This window comes from Panthera pardus, unplaced genomic scaffold (assembly GCF_024362965.1).
Source record: "Panthera pardus isolate Hobbes unplaced genomic scaffold, ASM2436296v1 HiC_scaffold_11, whole genome shotgun sequence".
In the NCBI taxonomy this organism is placed as follows: domain Eukaryota; kingdom Metazoa; phylum Chordata; class Mammalia; order Carnivora; family Felidae; genus Panthera; species Panthera pardus.
In genome coordinates this window covers 89,209,140-89,233,422 of record NW_026526666.1, presented here as the reverse complement: position 1 = coordinate 89,233,422, position 24,283 = coordinate 89,209,140, and the positions used below count along the sequence as shown (strand labels likewise).

The 24,283-nt window shown below is 54.4% G+C and overlaps 1 protein-coding gene across 1 annotated transcript; it reads right to left on the bottom strand.

Annotated features, from left to right (window-relative positions):
- Window positions 1–940: 940 nt before the first annotated feature.
- E2F2 (E2F transcription factor 2) lies at window positions 941–23,706 on the bottom strand. The gene is made up of 7 exons (XM_019461766.2): window positions 23,011–23,706; window positions 17,377–17,482; window positions 15,066–15,285; window positions 14,162–14,320; window positions 12,370–12,484; window positions 10,357–10,549; window positions 941–4,416 (listed from the first exon to the last, which is right to left on the bottom strand). The coding sequence occupies exons 1-7, from the start codon at window positions 23,260–23,262 to the stop codon at window positions 4,133–4,135; spliced, it is 1,329 nt and encodes a 442-aa protein (XP_019317311.1). The 5' UTR covers window positions 23,263–23,706; the 3' UTR covers window positions 941–4,132.
- Between the last annotated feature and the right edge of the window lie 577 nt (window positions 23,707–24,283).

The following is a 24,283-nucleotide window of genomic DNA, read 5'->3' as shown; positions in this document are numbered from 1 at the left end:
CGTTCAGTAGGAGTGACACGATCAGAACTGCATGTTAGGGGCGCCTGGGTGGCTCAGGTGGTTAAACACCTGACTTCGGCTCAGGGTATGATCTCACGGTTCGTGAGTTCAAGTCTGGCATCGGGCTCACTGCTGTCAGCACAGAGCCTGCTTTAGATCCTCTGTCTCCCTCTCTCTCTGCCCTTCCCCTGCTCTCTTCTCTCTTTCCCAAAAATAGATAAACATTAAAAAAAAACCCTGCATTTAAAAATTTTTTTTCAATGTTTATTTATTTTTGAGAGACAGAGACTGAGCGTGAGTAGGGAAGGGGCAGAGAGAGAGGGAGACACAGAATTCAAAGCAGGCTCCAGGCCCTGATCTGTCAGCACAGAGCCCGACGCGAGGCTCGAAACCACAAACCGTGAGATCATGACTTGGGCCCAAGTCGGACGCCCAATCGACTGAGCCACCCAGGCGCCCCAAAACCCTGCATTTTAGAAGGAACTCTCTGGGGGTGGTAGAGGGCATGAGTACTCAAACTTCAGCTGCATTAGAATCACCTGAAGGGTTCACTATGTTACAGATTCTGGGTCCCGCCCTGAGTTTCAGAAGGTCTGGGGCAGAACCTGAGAATATGCATTTCACACAAGTTCTCAGGTAATGCTGGTCAGAGGACCACACTTTGAGAACCACTGATAGGATGGGACGGAGAAGAATGGGTGGCAGTGAGAAGATGAAGGGAGCTGTCCAAATAGTCCAATGAGAGGTGATGGACCCAGAGCAGGGGAGATGTTCACATTTTAGATCTGGGTGCTAACTTTTCAGTGTCTTAGTGGTGACATTTCAGGCATGGTAATAAGCCAATGTGGGAAAGGGAGGCTGCTTCTGGGGAGAAATCAGCCAGGTGGTCAGGATAGTCCCCAGACTCACACTCGGTAATGACCTTCAGAAAACACAAGAATCAAGGTGTCCAGAGTTGCCATTTAATGCCCAATTATCACAACACAAGGAGGTTTACATGGTGCTCATCAAGGCAGGACCCAGGGAAAAACCAGACCAGAGGGAAGTGACCTGTACAGAGTCCCAGCACGGGGACCGAGTTCTCTTGGGCCTAATTACCCTCGAGACACACGTGCCATATTCAAGGCTTCTTCACTCACCCAGGAGCCAGCAGGCTGGCTGGGCTTCTGGTCACCAAGGGTCCTCGTGGGAGAATGGTGTCCCAGGATGAGGTGGGGACCCTGGGACACGATGAGAACCAGAAAGCTGTTTGCAAACAACCCCAAAAGGCTTTCACTTCAAATGCACTAAAGCCACACGATGCTCAGATGTGCGAACACCCAAACGATTTCACTGAAAACTACAGGCTGTGCAGAACTGAGGCTGAGAAAACTTGGGGAGGGAAAGGAAAGTCAAAACCATCCCAGAACCAGCTTTCTGAGCTTCACCACCCCCCACAGCTACACCAGTCCAACCACAGCACTGCTGTGGAGAAGGGACACCACACTGATCTAATGAACACTTTTCATGGGAAGGGACATGGGAGCATGTCCCTGGTTTTAAGAAATCTCTTTGAATCTCCAACTCTACCGCACAACTTAATGCTACCGAGTTCCCTGGAGCCCCCGAACCTTTGGTGCCCCTGGGGACACAGGTGACTTGTGGGCTGCCGATGGAGCTGGGGAAACATCCTGACAGCAATAACATATCTCAGAAAGAGGCTAGGTCTCAAGTTTACATGTGGCCCCTAAAGGAAATTCCAGCCAAAATGCATTCTTAAAGCACCTGACGGAACTCGAGAGGTTTCAAGTGTCACTGGCAAGAAACAGGCATGGGCTTGTGTCCCTCCCAACTCCCCTGCCCCTAGCCGGAGGCTTGGCCTAGGCGGTCCAGCCCCGGGGGCCAGGCAGGGTATGGAGGGGATAGCACAGGACAGGGGCAGCTGCTCAGGGTACAGGCCATGGGCCCAAGGGGCAGCCCGTCTGTCCAGCACTATGGCTGGGAATTTGGGGAATGAGCTTGAATTCTGGCCAGACTTTGCCATTAAACTCATTCCCGGTGGGTCCTGCAAGCCTCTTCTCCCTTTTGTCTGCTTTAATTCCAGGAGAACACTCTAGACAGAGCCAAAGGCATGGAAGTCAAACGTCTCTGTCTTCAGAGATGGGGCACGGCTAAATGGCAGCCCAGAGATCTCAATCTCTAGCCCCACATGCCCCCAACCAGATTCCATGCAACACTCCCTCCCCCTGCCCAAGGGCCAAGGTAGTCCCTTGACCCTGGACATACTGGGCTTCGAGACAGGCTTCTGACGAGCCCCCTGTGAGTATCTGGGGAGCTTCTGCAAAGCATACAAAATTAGCCCTGTTCACAGCACGAGGCATCTGTGACCTGTTGACCACTCCTGAGAGGGCAGTTAGGGGCCCGGGAAGTTGAGAAAACGACAAGGCAAGACTGTCCCCACGTGGGCCTTAGCTCCCATCAGACCCCCATGTCCGAACAAGTCTACCTCCCAAACTTCAGATGCCAGCTTCTGGTCAGCTCGAGAGCAATCCCGTGAGGCCAACTTCATATTTAAAACCAACTTAATGCTACAAACTCAAAAAAAGAAAAACAAAAGTGCTGCCCAGCTGAGCCCCTGAGGAAACCTAGCTCCCTGAGGGTGGGTGGTGGCCCTTTCAGACCACCGTCCCTGGCTGCCTCTCTCCAGAGGGCACAGCCTTGGTTCAGCCCAGAGCAGCCCCACCCCAGGTTGGGTAGGGAGGAGAGCTGATCCCCCCATACCCAAGCGGGCTCCAGAGAAACCTTGGGATGGTCAAGCCATTCCGGGGCGGGGAGGGGAGAGAGGAGGGCAAGAGACCTTCTCAGGACCCTACGCCTGAAGAGTTAACGTACACCCATCGCCCCACTAGCTGCCAAGGTCTGGTGTGCACTTAAGACTGCTTCCTGTCAGCCCTTCGGCATTCCTGTGACAAAAGGAGGCAAAAGGCCACCAAGTCCTGGTCACCTCTGTCCTTGGCTGGGGAGGGGGGGGGGTGTGGCGGAGAGAGGGAGGTCTTTCTGTGTGAGAGCTGGTGGGGAGAGGAGGTCCTTAGAGAATGACTGCCTCCAAGAAACAAAAAAATCCTTCCAGGGAAGGGGGAGACTATACCAGCAGCTACCAGAGGGGGTGCTTTCTGGCATTTTCTTGTTTTCATCCCACCTGTCTCTTTGGGGGGGCTGCCACTCCCTCCCAGGTCCTCACTGCAAGACAGCACCTGTCCCAAGCGAGAGGCAGAAATAGAGGAAGGGTGCCCTCGGCGCCTTCCACGTCCCTGTCCGTGTTTCCCCGGGAGCTCTTCTGTGCCGACTCCCTGCAAGGTTGATTTTCACGTCCCGAGGGAGAGGTAGGGGATTCCATAGGAAGTAGGTTTCCAGAACTGGAGCCTCAATGCCGCCTACCCTGGGGTGGCTCCCTGCCGCCATCTCTGGGACAGAGGAGACCAGGAATCCAAGGCTGGCGCCTCAGCTGGAGATGCCACGCCACCACGTACTAGAATCACGAGCCCTAAGTGCAAGTAGCGTTCTAGCAGACGGGACGGCCCCCCAGAGACCCAGCCCACTGATGTGGGGAAACTGGGGAGTTGGCCTGGGGCTCTGGAAGCCCTGGCTTGCCCTTGGACGGTGGACAGCTCCGGGCCTGTCTTGAGAAGTCTTACTAGAAACTGGAATGATCTCCCTGCTAAAAACTCAGGGAAGACAAACAAACAAAACTCAACCTGAAATAAATACAAAGGCATTAAGTGCTTCTTGATAAATTCAGGGTCCTAATTCCCCCTCAAAAGGGGGGGGGGGGCGCGCGGGGCCCTTTCCCTGGACCTGGTTGCCTCACCTGTGGCTCTTCGCATGAGAGGTCAGAGGTCAGAAGCCGGATGGGCCTTCCGGGCTCAGCTTCCATTAGGAAGCAGGGGACCCAACCTCTGATACGCTCCTCACCCGAATCCCCTACATGGCCCCCCGAGACAGCTTCGGCCGGCTGGGGGTAAGAAAGGAGAAAAGGAGACCCCCGTACCCTGAGGACGGCACCTTGTGTCCCACGTCCCTATGCGGGCAGAGGGCCCGCCAGTCTGTGAGGAGGTAGAGACAGGGGCGGGCTGCCGGGGGCAGGCAGGGCCACTCAGTTAATCAGCAGGTCCCCGAGGTCATAGGAGTCGAAGAGGTCGCTGATGCCCTCGCCCCCGTCCAGGCCCCACAGGTAGTCGTCCTGGTCCAAAGGCGGGGAGAAGCTGATCAGGGGGGAGCTGCACGGCAGGGTGGGGGACAGGAACTGGTCCTCGGTCTGCTGCAGAAGTGGGTGTGGCAGCTCCAGCATGCTGTCGGTGGCCTCCAGGGGCACAAGTGGCAGTGGTGGTGGCGGAGGCGCTGGCAGCTGCAGGGCCTGCTGGGGAGTCAGCGCTGGTCCTGGAGACAAAGAGACAAAGGTCATACCCGGGCCTGTTGTCCCAAAGAGTCTGGTCAGACCTCGGAGCACAAGAATAGCCCTCCCGTCCTCTGGACGACCGTGCCCCCTTCTCCCTGTGTACCCTCCTGGTACCGCTCTAGCCACCGCCCTCATTTTCCTACCCTCCCTCCCCTCCTCTCGGAGGAGATGGGATCTCCAGCTCTCGAAACCCCACCCTCTCAGGGCTCCCGGCTGGCTCAGTCGGTAGAGTACGCGACCCTTGACTCTCGATCTTGGTGTTAAAAGTTCAAGCCCCGCGTTGGGTGTAGAGATTACTTAAAAATCTTACAAAACCAAAAATAAAACCCAAAAACCCCTACCCCCTCTCACCATCAAGTTCCTGGCCCCTGAAATCACATTCTCTGTTTCTTGCATCACCAATCTCTCTCTCTCTCTCTCTCTCTCTCTCTCTCTCCCAGATCATTCCCATCATCACACAGACACGCTAATGACTCCTATCTTTAAAAAGCAGCCTCCCCGGCCTCATGACTCTCTCCAATTCCCAGCCCAGCTTATCGCTCCTTTTCATAGCAAAACTTCTCAGCAATTGCCTGTGTTTACCCTCTACCCCCTCCAAATGTATCCTCTACCCGCCCGCCACTCTTCACTCTTCCACTGAGGTCTGTCCCCACCACGCCACTGAACCAGTGACCTCACGTTGCCGAACCAATGGTCAGTTCTTATCCTCATCTTACTTGACCTTCCAGCAGAATCTGGTGCCGTTATTCACACCCTTCTGGAAACACCTCTTCACTTGGCTCTAATAGACTAGAGTCTCCTGGTTTTCTTCTTACCTCCTTGGCTACCTCTCCTGTCCCCTTTGCTCTGTATCCTCCTCTTCCTAACTTCTAAGCCCTCAGTGCCCCAGGGCTCCAGCCTCAGACTCCCCTCTCTGGCTGCACATCTCCTCGGGTGACCACAGCTGCCCCTTGGCTTTCAATCCCGCTCCCAGTGGACGCGTCTGGCACAGACTTCGCCCCCGAGTTCTCGGCTCCTGCAACGCCTCTGCTTAGAGAACCGAGGTACCCCAGAACTTAGCACGTCAAAACCAAACACTCCTGGTCTTCCCCCCTCAGTGAATGGACCACCACCCACTCAGCTGCCTAAGCCAAAAGGCCCAAGAGTTGCATGCAGTCCCGCCATTTCCCTAGCACCCAGCCCGGCAGCGAGATGGGTCATTTCCACAACTGAATGAATTCTGCCAGTTCCACGGCCGGGGCCTCCTTACCAGTCAGCTTGCCTCGACTCTTGAAGTCTGTGTTCTAGCTTAAAAAGGGCTGGCGGAGGTGGGGGGGGGGGGGGGGGGGGCGCCTGGCGGGCTCAGTCGGTTAAGTGTCCAACTTTGGCTCAGGTCATGATCTCACAGTTTGTGGGTTCGAGCCCCACGGCGGTCTCTGTGCTGACAGCTTGGAGCCCGGAGCCTGCTTGGGATTCTGTGTCTCCCTCTTCTCTCTTTGCCCCTCGCCAGCTCGTGCTCTCTCTCTCTCTCTCAAAAATGAATAAAAATTAAAAAAAAAATTTTTTTTAATGGGAATTGGGGCGCCTGGATGGCTCAGTTGCTTAAGCGTCCAACTCTTGATTTCAGCTCAGGTCATGGTCTCATGGTTTCTGAGTTCAAGTCCCACATCAGACTCCACACTGGTAGCACAGAGCCTGCTTGGGATTCTTTCTCTCTCTCTCTCCCTCTCTCTTTCTCTCTCTCTCTGCCCCTCCCCCTCTCCTTTCTCTCTCTCAAAATAAATAAGTAAGCATTAAAAAAAATTTTTTTTTTAAATGGCTGGGAATAAAATCCAAGTTCAACCAGTGCCAAGAAGGCTCTGCGTGATCTGGCCCCTGCCTGCCTTTCTACTCCCTCTGTCCCAGCCTCGCTCCACTCACACTCAGCCTCTCCAGCCACACTGGCCCCAGCTATTTTCCAGCACACCAGGTGCATTTCCACCTAGAGGCAAAAAGGTGACTTCTTACACAGGGATGAGGAATAGGGCACCAGAACCCACCCCACCCCCCAAAGATATTCTGATACCCAGAATCTCCGTTTGAGCCATGACTTAACCCCCAACCACGCATTCCTTGGAAAATACAGCTGTGCTGGTTTGTCATCCTGCCTGATCCTGTGTCTATGGGCAAGCGACTTAATGTGCATGAGCCTCTGTTTCTTCACCTCTAAAATGGGGATGATTCTACCCACCTCCCAGGGTTGTTGAGAGGATTCAGTGATAAGTGCAAGTAGAGGGCAGCTTGTCTGAGTGCTGCCCTGGTCAATGGTAAGAAGAACTGTGCTTTACCAAGGGCTTACCCTGGCTGGCTGGGCTCCCAGGAAGAGGTGTGTTTGACCTCCTCAGACACTCAGGTGGCCCCAAAGGAGGCAATATTGTGACCCCTATTTACAGATGAGGAAACTGAGGCTCAAAGAAGTCAATTAAACATATCTGAATGGAAAAAAAATGGAGTAGTTTTTAGCGTGTTGCAGAGGCCTGCAGGGAGGTGTTCTAGTAAAAGGCCTGGTTCGGGAGGAGGGGGAGGACCTGGGCTCGGACCCCAGCCCCGCCCGCCCCACCGGGTGAAGCCCCCGTTTTCGTCGAGAGGAAGAATAAGGCTCCAGCTCGCTGCCCTGCTGAGCAGGAACGAGACAACGTGCGTGCGTGAAAGCCTCCGCTGGGCCTTGGTCTCCTGCACGGTTATCACCCCCCAGAGGGAGCCGTTCCTTACATCTGGGCCTCCGCGCACTCGGATGGCTCAGACTCACTCCTCTATCTCCAAACCGCACAGAGTAGGCGCCCGGTTCGTATAAGCTTTTTCAAAAATCGCATTCACGCTGTGTCACTTTCTGTAAATCGTCCAGGAATCGTGAGGGAGTTTTAAGCGTCCCAGTTTTTAGAGACGTGAGAACGGGGGGCTCCAAGGGGCCACCGTGACTCGCCTACAGTCACCAAGTCACAGCAGGTGAGGTGCAGACTCAAGCCCGAGTCTCTCAGAGTCCTCTCCTGTGCTACAGCTACATCTAGGTTGACCTCAGAATGTCAGAGGTGGGGAAACGTCAGAGACCATTCCAGAAGCCCTTCCGTCCAAAGCCCTTCCGTTACAGACGAGGGAAACCGAGGCCCCAAAGGGTTAGTGATTCCCCTGCACGACGCCAGAACCTGGGTGCCAAGACCATTGCGGCCTCCTCTTTGGATGTGGACCCTGGTGCTCAGACCTCAAAATGACTCTGCTTCGGGCCAGAACGCGGAGTGTGTGTATGCGCGTGCGTGCCGGCACGGATACCTTCCAGAAAACACCCCCCCTGCTCCCTTCGGCAAGGATGTCGCCAAGAGACCACGTGGCCAGCATGGTTGGTGTCTGGGCTGGCTCCACCACCGACTGCTTTGTCAGCTTCTACTCCTTCTGGGAGCACAGCTGATCTGTAAAACTGAGGCAAAAACCTCGCCCTCGCTTATGTTGGAGGGTCCCCCGCCTCTGCCCCAAGTCTCAGAGGACATCCGAAGCGAAAGTGGTTCTCACTCAGGAGAGACGCACACATGTTGACAGTGAAGTGCGAAAGCAGAGCGAGGGAGGAGAGAGAACAGGGTGGGGCACAGGTCTGGAGTGGGAGATAGACACTGGGAGGTGCCCAGAGGGACAGATGGCTGGTGCCGGGAGAAGCCCGGATCCCCGGACCAGACCAGGACACAGGAGAGATCAGCTGGGGGTCTGGGCTCTTGTCCAAGCTCTGCCGCCAACCTCTGTGTGACCTTAGGGAAGTCACTTGCCTCTGTGTGACCTTAGGGAAGTCACTTGCCTCTGTGTGACCTTAGGGAAGTCACTTGCCCTCTCTGCGCTTCAGTTTATTCATGTGTAAAATGAAGGGCTGAGTTATATCAGCGCCCAGCAAACTTCTGTAAAGGACCGGATGGTATTCTAGGATTTGCAGAACACTTACAATCTCTGTCACACAGTCACTTTCTTCCTCTCCCCCAACTCTTCAAAAATGTGAAAACAATTCTTAGCTCATGGGCTGCTTAAAAACAGGCCAGATTTGGCCTGCAGGCAATAGTTTGTGAACCCTTGAGTTAAAGAAATGGAAGGGGCGCCTGGGTGGCTTGGTCAGTTAAGCGTCCGACTTCGGCTCAGGTCATGATCTCATGCTCCGTGAGTTCGAGCCCCGCGTCAGGCTCTGTGCTGACAGCTCAGAGCCTGGAGCCCATTTCAGATTCTGTGTCTCCCTCTCTCTCTGCCCCTCCCCTGTTCATGCTCTGTCTCTCTCTGTCTCAAAAATAAATAAACGTTAAAAAAAATTAAAAAAAAAAAAAGAAATGGAATCCATGTCTGTGTTCTGTGGACACCCCACCAAGCCTCCTCCGTCAGACCAGCTTGAGCTCTGGCTTCTTTAAACACCAGGGTTCTACTTAAGGGAATTCTGCTGCTAAGAAAACAGAAAGTTGAACACTGGCCTCCACAACCTGAAAGGATCTGTCAGTCTGACCTGATGTGTGATCCCAGTAAAGGGCATAAACCATCCTGGAAGAAGGTCCTTCCCGGGCTCCCATTTCTACTCCTTCCAGACTCCTTCCCTGGGACTTCTCCCGCCTCTTTGCTCATGACTCAACTCATGCTACTTCCTGTCAGGTATAGCCAGCTTTTTTTAGCCGTACAGTGACCTCCCAGCCAGGGGTGAGCCTCTCTAGTCAGGAACCCCTTCCTCGATTTGTTCTGAGCCTCGTGGGGAGAGGCCTGGGAGAGGACATGGGGAGAGTCACATCACCTCTATGCCTCAGTTTATTTACCTCTAAACTGGGGACAAGAACACCTACCTCAACAATGGCTGTGAAAAGTAACGTGATAATAGATGTACCTGATAAAGTCATGGTTTAAAAAAATCTTAGTCATGGGGCGCCTGGGCGGCTCAGTCCATTAAGTCTCCGACTTTGGCTCAGGTCATGATCTCACAGTTTGTGAGTTCGAGCCCCAGGTCAGGCTCTGTGCTGACAGCTCAGAGCCTGGAGCCTGCTTCGGATTCTGTGTCTCCCTCTCTCTCTCTCTCTCTCTCTCAAAAATAAACATTAAAAAATTTTAATAGAAAAATTAAACATCTTAATTATAACAAAAAATTAATAAAATAAATAAAAGATAAAAATAATTAATTAATTTTCCAAACTCCCAGGGGCACCTGGGTGGCCCAGTTGGTTAAGCGTGTGACTCCTGATTTCGGCTCAGGTCGTGATCTCCCGGTTGTAAGATCGAGTCCCATGTCAGGCTCTGTGCTGACAGCACAGAGCCTGCTTGGGATTCTCTCTCTCCCTCTCTCTCTCTCTGCCCCTCCCCTGCTCATGCTTTCTCTCTCTCTCTCAAAATAAATAAATAGATAATTAATTAATTAATTAATTTTAAAAAATCTTAGTTGAGCCTTCCTTCAAACATCTGTAGTTCCCATTCACTGAGGGCTTACTGAGTGCCAGGGGCTTTGTCGTTCGTAGTCACCACGGAAGTGTGGCACCAGCCCTAGTGGCAGTAATAATGACAAGACTAGTTAGCCGTTACTGCCTGGTGCCGTTCTAAGTGCTTTGCCTATATTATTTCCTCTAATTCTCACACCCTATTAAGTAGATCCTGTTAGTTACTATGCCCAACTGACAGATGAGGAAATTGAAGCAAAGAGAGGGTAAGTGACTTGTCCAAGGTCACATCGCTGGTAACTGGAAGTGCTGGTATTCAGACCCAGGACCCCTCTGGCCCAGAGCAGCATTAGCCTCCCCCCTGGGACAAGAACACGCATGTGCTCTATAAAGTGTGATGTGCAAACACACAAGCGGGGGAGAAGGACTGGACCCCTCTTCGCCGCCCAACAAATGTTGACATGGAAGAGGAAACGCGAAGGCTGGTTGCTCTCCCCACCTCCTGTCCCTCTGGACAGAGGGTCCTACCTGGAGAGGCCATGGGTTCTGTCATCCCAGGGTCAGTGCTGCTGCTGGGCTGGGTGGAGTCAGGGATGGGGCCGAGGGGGGAGGGGGAGGGGAAGGGCTCCTTGGTCGGACTGTCCGGCTCCTGCACCTCCTCTGGGCACAGGTAGACTTCGATGGGTCCCTGCGTGCTCTTCAGATATATCTGCAGGTTCTCCTGGAGGAAGAAGAGAAGCCAGGTCATGGCTCTGGGCAGCTGGGCACTGACTCATGGGTCGGGGTGGGGTGTATGGATGGACACCCACGGCTCCCGCCATCCACGTGAGCCAGCGCAACTCCTGAGCTTGGTGCTGACGCCTGCCCTGTCTGACCTGTGGTGGGCATCCGCTCTTGCTGCCTGTCCGGTCCCCAGGTCCCCTTCTTTTAGGGAGAATATCTTGATTTTCCTTTGGGAAGTCACTCCTCTCCAACTCATGTACTTTGGGGGGACAGCACTCTTTCCCACTCCTACGGGTGAGCTTGGGGTACAGGCTGAGAAAGCCACCGTGATGGTGACTGGTTCAGGGTAGCGCACGACTCAGGTCAGTCCAGGAGCATCGGACCCAGGACTCGTGCGGGACTCGTGGGAAACGGAAGCTCCCTTCCCACTGGGGTCACCGAGCTGGTGGTTATCATGAAAACTAGCTTTGCCACCAGAAAAGGGGAGCCTGCCTTAATGGAAGCATAAAGAATGGCAGAGAAAGATGGAGAGCATGGGGCGAACTGAAAGTCATAGTTTGAGCTCCTGCATCTAGCCTTGCCTGCAATCCCCAAGTCTTTCCTCTGGACCTGTCACTTGCTTCCCCTTAGTCCCCTCCACCCCCAACTTAAGCCATTTGGACTTGGCCTTCTGTTACTTGTAACAAAGCGTCTTGATAACTTGGCCTTCCCGCCCCTGCCTCTTCCCTCCATGATTAACTGCACACATGCTATTCCGACAGGCATTTAGGTCTCCACCCGGTGCACCTGCACTGCCCTCTGCCCACCCGTTTCCCCTGACAACTCCTGTTCATGCTTTAGGACCCAATTAACCTGTAGCCATCTATGGACTCTTCCTCCAACTGTCCTTTCTCTGGGCACCTGGAGTCTATAAATGGCAGGATGACTGCTTGCTTGGGTCTTTTTCTCACTAGGTCCCGAGCTCCTCCAAGACAGAGGTGGGGCCTCCTTTATCTTAATGTCCTTCCATTAAACCAATTATTTCTTGAGCATTTATTATGTGTCCAGCTCTGGGCTGGGGGGGGTACCACAGGAGCGCGGCATGCTTCTGTGGAGCTTACACTCTAATAGGTGAAGCAGAACACAATCACAGAATCACTAATCACCCAGCAAACGGAGGTCAAGTGTGGTAGAAAAGCATAGGTAGTAATGAAATCTGGCGGGGGGGGGGGGGGTTGGTAATCAGGGAAGGCTTCCTTGAAGAAGTGATGTTTGAGTTGAGACCAGTAGGATGAACAGCAGTAAACCAGGCAGAGAAAGAGAAGAGCATTTCAGCTGGAGGGAACAGCCTGGGTGAAGGTCTTACCCTGGGGACGAGCTTAGTGTGGCGGGGAAGCTGTAGGTAAGTCAGTGTGGCTGAAGCAAAGACACCATGGGGCAGCATATGAGAAGAGGTTGGTGAGGTCAAAGCACAGAGGACCTCATAAGGAAGTATTAAGAATTTCTGGTCTTTCACCTCGCCAAACACAGTTAGCAGGAAAGGATTACTGTGAGCGCTAACACCACGATGTGTGGGCACATGTGTGCGTGTGCCCAGAAATGTTGGGGACCATGGGATGAAGAAAGATACCAGGAACGGAGATTTTCTCGGGCCAGCATCTGATGCCTGTTGCCCTTTCCAGCTTCTGCCATTTCTGCCCCAGCTCGGGGACCACTGATCTTGTAATGGGTACCAGAACGGACCTGGGAAGCTTGGGGTCAGGCAGCACCAGGGACAGAGCATACAGAGCAGCCTGGGACCCTCCTAAGCCTGCTCTCCACCAAATGCTTCCCTCTCACCTCACTCCTGTCGGGCACTTCCAGTCTTGTCTGAGGAGGGGCCTTGACAACGATCACTGTCTGCTCCTTGAAGCTTCCAACAGCACGGATGTCCTGGTAAGTCACATAGGCCAGTGTAGGGGCAGGAGAGTCAAGAGAAGTAGCTGGTCACAATTCAAACCCCCGGCCTGCCAGCCTAAGCCTCTGGACATCTCTTTCTCGGTCCATCTACAGCTTAGAAATAACCAAACACCATAACCTGTTCTTGTACAATCATAGGCTACCCCGCATCCCTTTTGAAAACAAACAGGAGGGGCGCCTGGGTGGCTCAGTCGGTTAAGCGGCTGACTTTGGCTCAGGCCATGATCTCGTGGTCCGTGAGTTCGAGCCCCGCGTCAGGCTCTGTGCTGACAGCTCAGAGCCTGGAGCCTGTTTCAGATTCTGTGTCTCCCTCTCTCTGACCCTCCCCCGTTCATGCTCTGTCTCTCCCTGTCTCAAAAATAAATTAATGTTAAAAAAAAAATTTTTTTTTTTAAAAAGAAAACAAACAGGAGTATACATCATTTCTTAATGCTGCCTCATAACGGTTTTTTATGTAAAGACTTCATCTCAGACTGTATCATTAGCTCTGAGACCGGAGGGCTCCATCTTATTTCTTTATGTTTCCCACAATGCCTAGAATCCTTCCAAAAACACAAAGTCAGATCCAAAGACCAATTAGATGGTAGAACCATCTGATTGGGAAAAGTGTATGAAAAGCCTTAGCAAAGCCCATGCTTATAGTGTCAGTCCTAGGAATCCAACCTGAGGAAATAAGTAAAAAATATAGGAAAATGTTCTCTCTACAAAAATATTCATCACAATGCTGCTTTATAAAAGCAGAAATCTCAAATCAATCTAAGTGTTGACTCTAGGCCTTAACAAACCAGAATGTGGTCTGAGTAGGACATTCTCAAATCATCCTGAACATGAGGTTAAATCCTATGAGACTGCTGTTTGGCAAAAAATGGTACAATAGCAACACGTTCATGGATCAAGCAAATAGTTAGGAAGGATTTGTAACAACATAAAAACGGTCTATGGTGATAGAAAGCAGGATATAAAATGTTACATATGGGGCACCTGGGTGGTTCAGTCAGTTAAGTGTCAGACTTCAGCTCAGGTCATGATCTTGCGATTTGTGAGTTTGAGCCCCACATCGGGCCCCTTGCTGGTTGTATGGAGCCTGCTTAGGATTCTCTCTCTCTCTTTCCCTCTCTCTCTGCCCCTCTCAAAAATAAATACTTAAAAAAAAAAGTTATGTAGGGGCGCCTGGGTGGCTAGGTCAGTTAGGTGCCCAACTTCAGCTCAGGTCATGATCTCACTGTTGGTGGGTTCGAGCCCCACATCGGGCTCTGTGCTGACGGCTCAGAGCCCGGAGCTTGCCTGGGATTCTGTGTCTCCCTCTCTCTCTGCCCCTTCCCCACTCGCACTCTGTCTGTCTCTTGAAAATAAATGTTAAAAAAATATTTTTAAAGTGATGTATAGCAGGCACACACTACATTTAATAACCCGTGCCCTTGTGTATGCATAGTTAAGAAACAATGGCTACATTAAGGGGGCACCTAGTTCTTTTCTCCATTTTCCAGATTTAAGAAACTGGACTTACTTTTATAAGGAGAGTAACTTCGATAGGCTCGTGAGGACAGGCCACCAAAGAAGGAAGAAACAGATATGCCAGCCCCCGAGGCTGAGTTAGGCCTTGCAGGGAGGTGCTGCCTCAACTCCGATAAGGCCCTGCTCCCTGACCTCTTCCCCCCACCAAACAGGATATCTCTTGTTGGCCTTGTCCTCGGTCAGGTGCTTGAAGTTCAGAGAGCAGGTCTGGATGAGCTGGTCCAAGGCCTGCTCCGTGCTCATCAGCTCCTTCAGCTCCTGCCCCAGCTGCTGCCGCTTCCCAGGTCGGGTCGGGTCTTCAAACATTCCCCTGCCTCTGGGAACAGAGCAGTCCCCCAGTGTCAGTCTCAGCGCACATCCAGGAGCCCCAACCCCAGGGCGGCTGTGCAGGCCTAAACGGGCGGTGCAAAACCCCAGGATGGGGCCACTCACACGGTCTACAACGGCGCCCCCTGGGTTGTGCAGATCAGGGGCCCTGCCTAGCTCCTGGGGAGCTGCTAGGAACTGGAACTTGAGGTCTGAGGGTTGGGCTAGGGAAAAGAAACAAATCAAGCCTCACCCCACTTTGGGGGGCTGTCAATGCCTATGCCACCCCCCGCCTCCCCCAAACGCCTTGCCTGGGTTCCCTCGGGGTCGTGCCAGGGGCTGCAGGCCCGCTCTGCTCTCTGTAGGAGGAAAGGAGCCTGGCGGACTCCTACCTCAGAGCTGCAAGGAGTGTGGGTTGCTACAGCCCAGCTCCCAGGGGACTTTCCTAAGCTGGAAGAGGGGAATCTTTGGGATCCCAACTCAAGAGGATCTGGGTCCTCTCTTGGGCCTTTGCGTGTCCTAGAAATCATTCTCCACGCTGCCCCAACCTGCTTTCCCAGTATATTCCCAGCATATACATCTGTCCTTCCACCTCCCTCTTAAATACATTGGCTCTGCTCCCGGCAGGTACGTGAGCCTATCGGACGCCGCCCTGAGCTCCAGCCCCGACACACCCACTGCATACCGTGCACCCCGCACCTCCACCCGCAGCACGTGCACCCACTGGTGCCATCGGCCCCAGCCCAGGCACTCACACCCACTGGATGTTGTTCTTGGCCTTCTTACGGATGAGCTGGATGCCCTCCAGCACGTTGGTGATGTCATAGATGCGCCGCTTCTGCACGTCCAGCACCTCAGCTGCCCAGTTCAGGTCCAGGACGCCATCCTTGGACTCGCTCAAGAGGTAAATGAACTTCTTGGTGAGGAGCCCCAGCGACGTGTCATACCGAGTCTTCTCTCCAGGGGACTTGGGGGCTAAGAGGAAAGGGGCCCAGTCACAACCTCATCCTTTGATCTGGACCCGTTAAGTATCACCCTTCGCATGAGGGCTGGAGCAACCCCTCTCCAGTTTACAGAGCACTGTGAGGCAGGAGGTCGTTCGCCACCACCATCCAGGCAGGGACCCTGATGCCTAGAGAGGACACGTGACTTGTCTGAGGTCTCGCAGGGGCAGGGGCGCGACTGGAAACCAAGCATCCTAACTCCTAGTTCACAGCCCCTTCCCATTATAGCTTAGGGCAGCCCTAGAAACACCACCTCCACCAACACCAACAAATAGTTATCGTGTGTTGGTCACCGTTCTAAGCAACTTTCCATATACCACAAATTTAATCCTTGCAACACCCTCTCAGGCTGTTGCCTGAGAGGCGTCCCATCTTACGGGTGAGTACACTTCAGAACGGACAGGTGAAGGAACGTGCTCAGCTCAGTCGGCTAGAAAGTGACAAAGCTGATTTAAATCCGGGCAGTCCGGCTGCAGTCCTCCTTCTTAACCATCACCCTATCCCGCCAGCTAGGTCAGGAATCGAGGATTACGGTAGGGAGAGAATAACGGGCTGGGATTCGAGAACATTTGTATAGATTTGCTTTTTCTTTCCATGTGCAGCCCAATGGTTATCTGAAAGGAATCAGCCCTATACTATCACACCGGGCAGGCGCATGAAAAAAGATCCTTTCTTAATGAGGTGGATGTCCCAAGACCACATCTCAGCTGCAGCATCTTAAACCACAAGAAGACTTCTGCAAATTTAGTGACTTGCTAGTGGCCAGACTAGTTTTGGAAACTGAGTTTTAGAGAGTCTCAGATTCCTCCGGAAGGGGACTTTAGAATCCCCTAACACACAGATGGCAAGCATTTGGCACACAGGCTGTTTTTGTCAGGTTTTGCACCCTTGACAGACATTGCTGACTGATCAGTGCACTTAGTACCTTTCAATAAAATGATCCCGGCAGCCTCTACCAATCAAAGGGAGAGCAAACTTTATTGCTATTCCTGATCTCAACGTGTTTCATTTTATAGATGAGACAACTAACGCTCACAAGAGGAGTGATTGGTCAGATCAGGGTAGAACCTTGTCCAGACCCCCAAATTCCTTTTTTTTTTCATTAAAAAAAATTTTAATGTTTATTTATTCATTTTTCTGAGAGAGAAAGGGAGAGAGAGAGAGAGAGAGAGTGAACAGGAGAGGGGCAGAGAGAGAGAGAGGGAGACACAGAGTCCGCAGCAGCCTATGGGCTCTGAGCTGTCAGCACAGAGCCCGATGCAGAGCTCGAACCCATGAACTATGAGATCATGACCTGAGCCAAAGTTGGACACCTGACGCTTAACCGACTGAACTACCCAGGTGCCCCAAGATCCCCAAATTCCTGCCCCTCATGTTTCCCACCTGGTCACATAACTTCTTCATTAGGTCTCTGACCCCACCCCCCCCAAATTACTGTTCCTCTCTAACATAATTTCTAAAACTCCAGCTGGAACCAGGATATTGACTGAAAATACCAGCAGGCAGAGGCAGAAATTCCCTGCAGCTTAACTTTAGGAAGGCACCACCCGGGCAGCCCCTGGATCTTAAAAATCTCTGAGGCCACGCGGGTTAGACCAACCCAAGTTTCACTTCCCTTTGAGTCATTCATTTAGCCCTCTGCATGTGGGAGAAAGACCCTGGATTCTTTCTTTTAAAAAAGATCAGGCTGCAGGAAATGTAATTTTTTTTTTTAATAGTAAGCTCCCAAGTAAAACGCTGGTCATCACGTTCAGGTCACGAGAGCGGTGTGCAGTGTGGGAGAAGCAGTGCTAGCTTGGCTTTGAGTCCTGACCCCACTCACCAGCAGTGTGACCTTGGGTAAGTCGCTCAAGCTCTGCGTCTCAAGTTGCCTCATCATTGAGAGGGGGACAGAGCTACCTACTGGCAGGGTCCCGTGACACAACCCAGAGGAAACTACTTTGTAAACTGGGAAGTGTGCTACAAATATCACTCCTGATGATTCAGGCGGGGCTGCTGCCCTCTGCCCTTACCCATCCCCCATCCGGGGCCCGCCCTTAGATGCCCAATCGGCAAGGCTTACTTTTGGGGCTGGGGAGGCCGTCCAGTCTAATGCACTTCCCCTTGGGGGTCCGGAATTCAGGGACTGCTGGCTTCCCGATCCCCTCCAGGTCCAGCTTCCTTTTGGCCTTGGAGAGAGGAGAGAGAGACAGGGTTTGAGAATCATTCTTCCTTCAGCCTTTCCCCAAGTTGGGGCCAAAGCATGGAGGCCACCAGCAGCTACTTTCTGTGCCTCAGTTTACCACCAGTCCTGGTGAAAACATCATTGCACTTGGTGAGGAAATAGGAGGGGCTCAAAAAGTGAGCTTTCATGGGAAGGAAATCCTATTTTTTTTCTTTACCTTTTTTTTTTTTTTTTTTAGATTTTATTATTTAAGTAATCTCTACACCCAACATGGGGCTCGAACCCAAAACGCTGAGATCAAGTCACGTCACATGCTCCACAGACCGAGCCAGCCAGGTGCCGCAGGGAGTCCTATTTTCTGAAGAGCACACAACACTCCCATTCTGAGGTCCATGCTCTTGAAGACTATGGAAGCCAGTCCAGCCGAGAGCCTGGGGTTCCTTAATAACAGGCCCCAAGGTCACTTCTATCGGCACCATGCCCAGAGGATGATTCGGGGAGGAAGGAGTGGGTAGGACCTAAACCACACCAGGCTGGGGAGAGCCTCCCGCCTCACCAAGTGCAAAAGCAGCTGGCCCAGCCTGCCCTGGTGCCCATCACAGCCTCACAGCTGGCCCTTATCAGGGTGGGGCTGGGCATCCGCCCAGGCCCAGGGGACTTCCTGGCTCAGTGCCACACCCCAGGGAGGTGCCCACATCGGGAAGCAGAGCAAACATTCCCCACCCCCATGTTTGGGCTCCGGCTCAAGGGCCCCAGGCCCTCCTGAATAGACTCCATTTGCCATTCTTTGCTGAGAGGGGCAGACAATGAATCCTTCCCCTGCTTCTCAAGGACGAACAGCTGAGGTCCCCCTGCTCCCCCTGCCTGTTCCCGCCAAGCTTGGGAAACACCTGCTGGGGAAATCAAACCACAGACCCGTCTGCTCTTCTCCACCCCACTGCCACCAGGCCCCAATTAGGCCCAGAAGCTGCACTGGCCCGGAAGGGGCCTCTCTCCTGGTTAGGGCTGGGCAGGGGCAGGGCTAGGGCACTAGGGCACGGGGGCATAAGCCAGCTTGGACTTGAACCTCCCGGCTCCTTCAGGGACTCACTGTGTCTGTGTGTGACTTGGGGATGTACTCTGCATCTAGGAGCCTCAGTTTCCTCCTTGGTAAAATGAGGCAGAAATCACCTACCTTGAGGGATGATTACAAGGAATAGAGGAGCTAACTCCTGCAAAGTGCTCACCCTGTGACTCAGACACAGTAGGTGTTCAGAAAATGCAGAGTCCCCTCTCTGAAATCCAGGCTTGGCCTCTTCCTTGACACACCCTTCTGGGGGCCACTGAACCCATTTCCTTCCTCTCCCTCTCCCCCCAACCGCCCAGACACCCCTAAGCTGGTCAGGACAGAGAAGCCTATTTTAACCTTTGACAGTGAGGTCATGCTCGGCAGGGCTGAGGCTAACTGCTGCTGAGCACAGCTGGGCTGACAGGTGTCGGAGGTGGTGACAGCTCTTCCTGCTGTCAGTTTCCCTCCCCGCTCCTGCCTCCTCCAGGAAGCCTTCCCGGACTGATTTCAGGAGACCTGCTCCCGGGTTTGAGGAGCCTGGATACGATGCCACTCTCTTCCACCCCTACCCAGACCTGGACGCGATCCAAACACTTCCCTGCTCATTCCTCTTGAAGTCTCTCTGGGATATTCTTTTTCTAACCTTTCAGCTGGTGAGATCCTAGATCCTAGGGAATGTAACCCATCTTGTCTCTAGAGAAAGGCCCGGTCACTCACTGAGACCTTCCACATGCCCTGGGCTGGGCCCCAACCTTCATCACCTCACTGAGTCTCCCCAGCACCACCAACCCCCACTTAACAGCTGAAGTAAGCAGGACCTGGTGAGCTCCAAGGCCTTTATCAATCCTGATTGAGGTTGTCCATCCCAGCACCCTCAAGAAGGAAGGCCAAGAGCAAGGAGGGGAAGGGAAGCCAAGCTGAGTTCTACCTGAGGCAAAGGTGGGGCAGCCCAGAGTCTCCCCAACCCCATCCACCTCCCCCACCCAACAGGAGCCAGGCCCTGCTGAGTTCACAGAACACTTGAGGAAGAATCTCACCACCTACAAGGTGGGGAGAAGGAAGGAAGGACCTTGAACAGAGTACCTGCACTGGGCCTATCACGTGCTCATCGGTTCTGCAACATCAGTGTTGGCAATCCCTCTTGGCAGACGAGAAATGGAGGCTCAGAGAGGGTGAGACACACGCCCACGGTCACACAGACAAAGGGCAGAGCCAGAGTTTGAACCCGGGATTGTCTGACGCCAAAGCCACGTACCAGGCTGCCTCAGCTCTGTCCCACACACATCCCCCCAGAATTTGCTGGAATTTGAGCCAAGGCCCGGCTGTGCCCACCTGCCCCCATTATTTTATACGCCCACACCAGTTCCCTCCCTTCTCTTACTCTCCCTCACCCTTATGCTATACTCCAAGTGTTCCTAAGCAGCAAAATGTCCCTCATCCAAGGACATCTCCCTGACACCTTGGGGCACTGCCCAGAGAAAAGTCAGCCCCTAGATGGGCCTGAGCCTGCAGAACAGAGGCGGCAGAGGACAAGCCCAGGAAGATGAGGGCCAAGGGGGCCCTGAGCACAAACCTTGGAGTCAGACCCATCTGGGTTCCCATCCAGGCCTCCCCCCGTCTCAGCTGGGTGAGCTCATCAAGACAGTCGACCTCTTGAGCCCCACCTGTAAAATGGGGATAATCTGCTCCCCCGCGGCTGGGGATTCAGCAACAGTGCAGCAAAGCGCTTCGCTCGCACAAGGAAGCGGCTATCACTAAAGCACGAGGGGCACCAGCAAGGAGAAAGACAGTTCAGAGGTAAGCTGGAAAGAGACGGAGATGTGCCAAGGGCAAAGGCCAGCCTGGCTCTAACCTGGACCCTCGTAGGCAGCCCCTTCGGTTGTTTCCTAAAGGCCTGATCAGGATCCGAGCTCCCCTGCCAACCCCAAAGGACAAAAGCGAAGCTCCTTCCTCAGGCGGCCCCAGAAGTGAGAGGGTCCGAGACCACCTGGCACAACCCCACCATGGGCAGCGAGGTGAGGAAGCTGGGGCTCGAAGGAGGGGAGCTGACTTGCCCGAGGGCACACACGGGCCGGAGCCAGGGTTCTCCCAAGCCCCAAGTCCTCATTTAGACGGCGGGGGTAGGAACAAGCGTTCCAGATCCCAGCTCTGCCACTCGGTACCCTACATCTCCTCCTCTGACCTGGCTTGTATGGTTGTTCCTTAAAATGTCCGTTTGCTGTCATGGCTCTCAGAGGGAATTTGGAAAACGTAGACAAATTAAAAGGAAGGAGGACTGTGCACAGAACCCCACCCTCTTCACGGATTCCCGCGGGAACGAGACAGAACAGCGTGATGTGCCCGGCCGGAGGAGGGACGCCACGGAGGAGCACCGCAAGCCTTCCCCAGAGGGTGCTGGAAAGAGCCCTGGACCGGAAGTGAGGAGACCAGGGCTCAGGGCTTCGTTCTGCCATTGAACTTGGTTGCCACCCCTGAGGTCCTTTTAAACAGCAGCTCCTCAACAAATCCTGCTCACCCTGCACTTTGCAACCCGGCCACAAAACAAGCGGCCACACCCAGGGTTGGGTTTGGAGCTCTTCCAGGTCACACCCTGGTAAAATGAGTAAGCAGGGGGCCAAGCCTGCCCACAGGCAGGGGGCCATGGGGCCTCCCACAGGAGAGGGGGCTCTGGGCCCGGCAGGCCTTTAGGGCAGTCTGATGCAAGGAGACTCTCCCACTTCTTGGCTTGTGACTTGGACAAGTGACTTCACGTCTCTGCTCAGTTTCCTCATCTGTGAGATGCCTCATCCCAGGCATCTTGGCCAAGATAACAACGCGGAGGGTGCCAAGCAGTGCCTGGCACACGAGAGGCGTTCAGTAAAAGAGGGCCATTCTTGCTGTGATCACTGAGCCCCTCTGGGAGGGAGCTACAGACAGATGCACTCGGGCTCCTCTGGGAGGGAAGCAGTTCAAAACCACAGCTGTTACTGAAACTCAGCCACTGAAACTCCGCCTGAGCGCCTGAAAGCAGCTGGCCAGAAGAGACTGCGCCCGCCACAGAGCCCCCTCCCCCGGGGGCACCCAGCTCCTAGGTCAGGCTGCACTGGGGAAAGTTAAGGCTGCAGAGAAGAGACCCAATGATCACCAGCCTTGGTCATACATCCCCCTGAATGACCTTGGACAGATCACATCCCCACTCTGTGCCTCAGTTTCTCCCTGGGGCTACTAATACCTTCTACTTCACAGGGTAATGCTGAACATAAGAGAGATAGCCGGGTCTCAAGTTATCTTTGGCTGCTTGACCTACAAAATGGGAGTAACACCCCTGCCTCCTTCCTCCTAGTTAGAAATCACGTGCAGGAAGGGGCTCTGAAAGGTTCAAAGCCTTGAGGATGGGCAAAGCACAATTTCAGTAGCAGGGAGTGGTAGCCACTGACAGGGAGGGCTGGGGGTCCGTGCCTGCTCACCGACACAGGTCTGAGCAGATGTCTCTATGGCAGTGTGGGTGGGTTGGTCTTAGCTCTGTGCCTGAACTTATTCACCACTCACCACTAAGTAAGCCTACAGCACCCCCATTTCCCCTCCCTGGAGCCTATTTCCAAAACCCAGGACCTGGAGCTGGAAGTGACCTCAGATGAGTTAGCCCAGCTACCCCATATACACATGCGTTTTCAAGCAAAGGAAATGTAAGCCCAGACTGGTGCCAAGACTGATGCAAGGCCCCACTGAATTAGTGGCAGTCAGGACCAGAAACCAGGTTCCCCACCCCCACCCCCCAGTACCCCCAGGGCTTTTCCCACCCCACCTACCCCCACCCTATGATTGTTTCCCTTCTCAAGGGCTCCAGGAATTCCACTCCCACAAAACACACCCTGTACCCGGTGCCACACTTTGGGCCCTCCCTGGCAGTGGCCTGGGGCTTGAGAAAAGAACAATCTGAATAGGAAACCCAAGGGGCTGCCCTCAAGTTGCACCTGCTACTGGCTGGCTGGGAGGGAAGGCTGGGCCTGGGGGGAGACCTAGGGCAGATAACTGGGAAAGAGTTGGCTGTATGGGAAATTTGGAGTCTGTCCAAGGCAGACTGGACCTGAAACACAGCCCCCACCCTTGCCCTGTTTTTTTTTAAAGTCCCCACTGTCCTTAGGTCAAGCCCTGAACCTGGACAATACCAGATGCCCGGTAGGAGTTTCTGGATCCAGCAATGAATGAATGGTGGCAGTGTTGCCCCCGTGGACTTCCCCAAGGTCACACGGTGCACTGGGGGTGGTGGGTTGGGACTCCACTCCAATAGATGAGGTTATTTCATCCCAAGTCCGAAAATGAAGGGCTCTTCTGCTCAGGTATGCAGGGCAGTGGGTTGTTCTGGAAGCCGAAAGCTCTCATTTCCCTCCCCAACTCGACCTGCTTCGCTCAAACTGGGTCCCAGGCGCCCCTCCCTCCTTTCCCACACCCGCAAAAGCACAGGGAGAAGCGGTGGGTGGCGGTGGGGAGGTCCCCAGCATTACCGGCAGCCGGCCAGCCGGCACGCATCGCACAGCTTGGCCCTCCGGTCCGTGGGGGGTGGCGTCGAGGCAGGTGCCGGGCGCCGCAGTGGGAGGCACAGTCTGCGGGTACAGCGAGGTGTAGTAGGTGGTGGTGGCCGGGCAGAGCTGGGGGCTGCTGAGACCGGGCGGCCACAGCTCTGTAGGGCTCATCGCGGGCAGTCCCTTCGAGGGCGGCCCGGCGGCTGGAGCCAGGGCCCGGGGCCCTCGCAGCATGGCGAGCACAGCGCCCCCTCCCCAACCGGGCCTGGCGCGCCCTCAGGCACCTGCGGGCTCCGGAGCCCGGGGAGGCTCACTCGGCCGGAGGCATGGCGCGGAGGCCGGGGGAAGCCGCCAATGGACGCCTGTGGGGCAAGGCCGGACCCTCCCCTCCTGGCCCGCGGCCGAGCCGAGCAGCGCTTGGAGATCCCCGCTTAGAGATCGCCCCGCGGCGGCGGCGGCGGCGACACGGCCAGGGGCTGTGCCGCCCCGAGGGCGGCGGCGACCAGGACGGCCCCGCGCCCCAGAAAGGCCTCGGCGCTTGGGGTCCGGCTAGCTCGCGGGAGGGGTCTCCGGGGTCGCCGGGGGCTAGGCGGAGAGGCGATGCGCTCGGACCGGCGTGGGGGGGGGCGCGGTTGCACCGACTCCTTCGCGCCTGGCTCTCTAGTCCCCGAGCCTTTCTGGGCCTCTTTTTTTTTCTCCTTTTTTTTTTAGCGCCAAACTGCGTGCCGCGAAATTCGGATCTCCCGCGGAAAATGCCGCGCTTTGGTTGGTCGCCGCACCACGCACAGGCTCCACCCCCCGGAAAGGACCGGTCCCCAAGACTGCGATTGCAACACGAGCTTTGCTGCTTAAAGGGGCCGCCACACCTGCTGTCGCCTGGCGCCCGCTGGCCCTCGCAGCCCGCGAAACAGGTTGGGAGGGTGGGTCCCGTATCGTGCAGAGGCAGCCGGAGCTGCACGGTGGCCCGCTGAGTAATGGGCCCGGATTCCGGGGCGGGGGCAGATTTGGGCACGGAGTCCTGTCCTGAGCCCAGACCCAGCAGCACGTTGCCCAGGCCAAAGGCCTTTTGTTAGTTTGCACGGTTGCTTACTTAGCATATACGCTTTTATATCCTTTTTCTCCCCCGCTAAAATGAAAGCCAGCAACCTGTTTTCTTTCTTGGCAGGGGGCGATGGGTGGAGCCTAACATTTATACCTCTTCATAGGAGGATACTAACATCTGCTGAGTGCCTACAATATGTCAGGCTCCCCGTTA

Coding starts and splice junctions, on each gene's coding strand:
- E2F2 (XM_019461766.2), bottom strand. CDS start 23,262: ATGCTGCGAGGGCCCCGGGCCCTGGCTCCAGCCGCCGGGCCGCCCTCG. Junction 12,485..14,161: donor GAGGACAAGGCCAACAAGAG/ATATCCTGTTTG, acceptor TCCTGCCCCTAC/ACTGGCCTATGTGACTTACC. Junction 10,550..12,369: donor AAGTGCCCGACAGGAGTGAG/GTGAGAGGGAAG, acceptor TTCTTCCTCCAG/GAGAACCTGCAGATATATCT.